The sequence below is a fragment of the Seriola dumerili genome, unplaced genomic scaffold (genome assembly GCF_002260705.1).
Source record: "Seriola dumerili isolate Sdu_G_001 unplaced genomic scaffold, Sdu_1.0 BDQW01000398.1, whole genome shotgun sequence".
Lineage (NCBI taxonomy): Eukaryota > Metazoa > Chordata > Actinopteri > Carangiformes > Carangidae > Seriola > Seriola dumerili.
The window spans coordinates 670210-672836 of NW_019174653.1; the positions used below are offsets into that span (position 1 = coordinate 670210).

At 45.8% G+C, this 2627-nt stretch overlaps 1 protein-coding gene across 1 annotated transcript in view; it reads left to right on the top strand.

Moving 5' to 3' along the window:
* Positions 1-132: 132 nt before the first annotated feature.
* Positions 133-2627, top strand: part of LOC111233515 (START domain-containing protein 10-like) — a 9290-nt gene continuing 6795 nt past the window's right edge. Inside the window, exon 1 of the mRNA XM_022761346.1 lies at positions 133-279. Coding sequence (XP_022617067.1) covers positions 133-279 — 147 coding nt within the window. The remainder of the gene's footprint in view (positions 280-2627) is intronic.

A 2627-nucleotide genomic window follows, 5' to 3' on the forward strand; every position in this document is an offset into this window, starting at 1 on the left:
TTCTTCATCAGCTGATCCAGCAGCTCTGATCCGGATCTGCAGAGAGAGGGGGGATGGGGGGGGCACACTGATGTGAACCACACCTCTTCAGACTGGTCGTTATTGTGAAACAACTGTTCTGTTGGAGCGGACATGCCGGTCCAGGTCCCGGACGACTCGGACTTCTCCTCGTTCAAAGACCAGTGTCTGAGCGCGGACGGATGGTCGAGCTGCTACAGTAAGGGGGGGGTAACGGTGTGGTGCCGAGAGGAGGAGAGCAGGACCGTCCAGAAACTCAAGGTGAGGACAACACTAACCTTCCTGCGCTGCTCTGTGGTTTCCCGCCCTCAGAAACTCTTCAGGTGAAAGAGTGAAAGTCTGATTCTGGTGATATGAGTTTTTTACACAACAACATCCAGTAAAGACTCAGACATACCTGAGGAACACCTGTCAACAGGTAAAGGGTTAATATGACGTCAGAGACCATCAGGGATCGGTGCAGGTTCATGTTACACTGAGAATCTCATTAACATCATGAGGAGGTCCACAGGTTCAGGTCTGGGTCCTCTTCTGTTTTCTGTTCTCATTAATGTGTAAACATCAAGCTTCACTGACACCCACTGAGCACTTTATTAGGAACACCTGTACACTTGCTCATTCATCCAATCGGCCAATCACGTGGCAGAAGCAGATCAGGGAGCAGAAATTCAGTTCATCAAACATTAGAATCCGGATCAAAGAGACTCTGACTGTTGATGTGTCATTTATATCTGATCATTAATATCTGATCACTAATATCTGATCACTTATATCTGAATGTTAATATCTGATCATTTATATTTGATCATTAATATCTGATCATATTTATCTGATCATTGATACCCCAGTCTAGTCCAGTCTAGTTCAGTTCAGTCAAGCCCAGTCCAGTTTAAACCAGTGCAAACCAGTTTAAACCGGTTTAAACCAGGTTAGAGTGCAGAGGAGAGAAGCTGCCCTCTGAGGAGTCTGACCACAGGAAGTCACCGTGGAGACAGTGTTTGTGTTACTGTACACACACACACACACTGTGACAAAGGCAGAGCTGATGATGACGATGATGATGATGATGATGACGATGATGATGAAGGCTCCTGTGTTAATAATTCAGACAGTCTTTCTGGAGCAGTGAGGCGCTGCTTCTCACACATGAATAATTCAAGTCTGCTGACGACACCTGAGTCTGACAGTTCACCTGTGGACAGGTACAGAGTGACTCCTCTGGGTCACAGTATTTTAATACAGCTGTTTTTCTGTTTCTGTTGTCATGACAGCACAAGAACATTTAGACACCATGTCATCCAGCAGTCACTAAAAGCCTGATGTTATAACCACGAAGCGTCATTACAGACACTGAGACTTCAGCTGTATTTAACATGAGGAGACGTCTCTCAGAGGACAGCCTCCGTCAGTCTTTAATTAGAGATATGTAAATTCGTCATAGTCGTTAGTACGAAGCCTCATTACCAGTGACTTCTCTCTCTCCCTCCCTCCCTCCCTCTCTCCCTCCCTCTTTCTCTCTCTCTCTCTCCTTGGTGTGTCTGATGTTCAGTTATTCCTCTTGCCTTCAGTAATAATGACACCCTGAATCAAAGTAGTTTATCTGCTGTAATGGAGGCAAGGCTCAGTGTATTGGAAGTGCTCCTCCTCTTCCCTGAAGGGGAAACCAGAGTGGCTCAGTAGACTGTAACAAGAGGTGTAGCCCTGAGCCCCCTGCATCAATACATGGTCCAGACCTGGACCAGGTCCAGTCATGAACCAGGTCCAGACCTGGACCAAGGTTATACCCAGTCTATTTGAAGCAAAGTCTCAAAAAAAAGGAACAATGAGCTGCAGCTTTAAACACCCCTCAAAAGAACCTGTTTGATCCAGAAACTATGATCACTCAGTCATGTAGGTACAGGTAGAGACTGAGGACAGGTAGATACAGGTACAGACAGGTGCAGGTACAGAGAGGTAGAGACAGGTACAGGTACAGACAGGTAGAGACAGGTACAGGTAGATGAAGGTGCGGACTTGATGAATGATTAAAGCTGCAGCTGATTGAGTTACATGGAGCCTCTCTCAGTATCTGATGACAGCAGTGGAAAATAGTGACATCCTGCAGTTCGCTGCCATGTCACATGACCACGTCTATTAGACTCTGACAGGAGGGAGAGGGGCTCTCCTCTACCTGATAGAAATCTCTCTACAACGAGCAGTTGTGTTTCAGAAAACAGAAAACAGAGGAGCCCTGTGGAACACCTGAGGAAGGTGAGTGGTATCTGACACCACGCCCACATCTCAGGTAAATTAAACAGGAAGAAAGACTGCGTGGTCAGAGGACTGAGGATACTTGGTCCCTGCCTGTCTGTTAATTCCTTCTCCACACCAACAGCTGCTGTGGGTTCAATCATCCCAACAGCTGGGATGATGATGATGATGATGATGATGATGATGATGATGTGATAATGATGATGATGGTGATGATGATGATGGTGATGATGATGATGGTGATGATGATGATGGTGATGATGATGATGATGATGATGATGATGATGATGATGATGATGATGATGATGATGATGATGATGATGATGATGGTGATGATGATGATGATGATGATGATGATG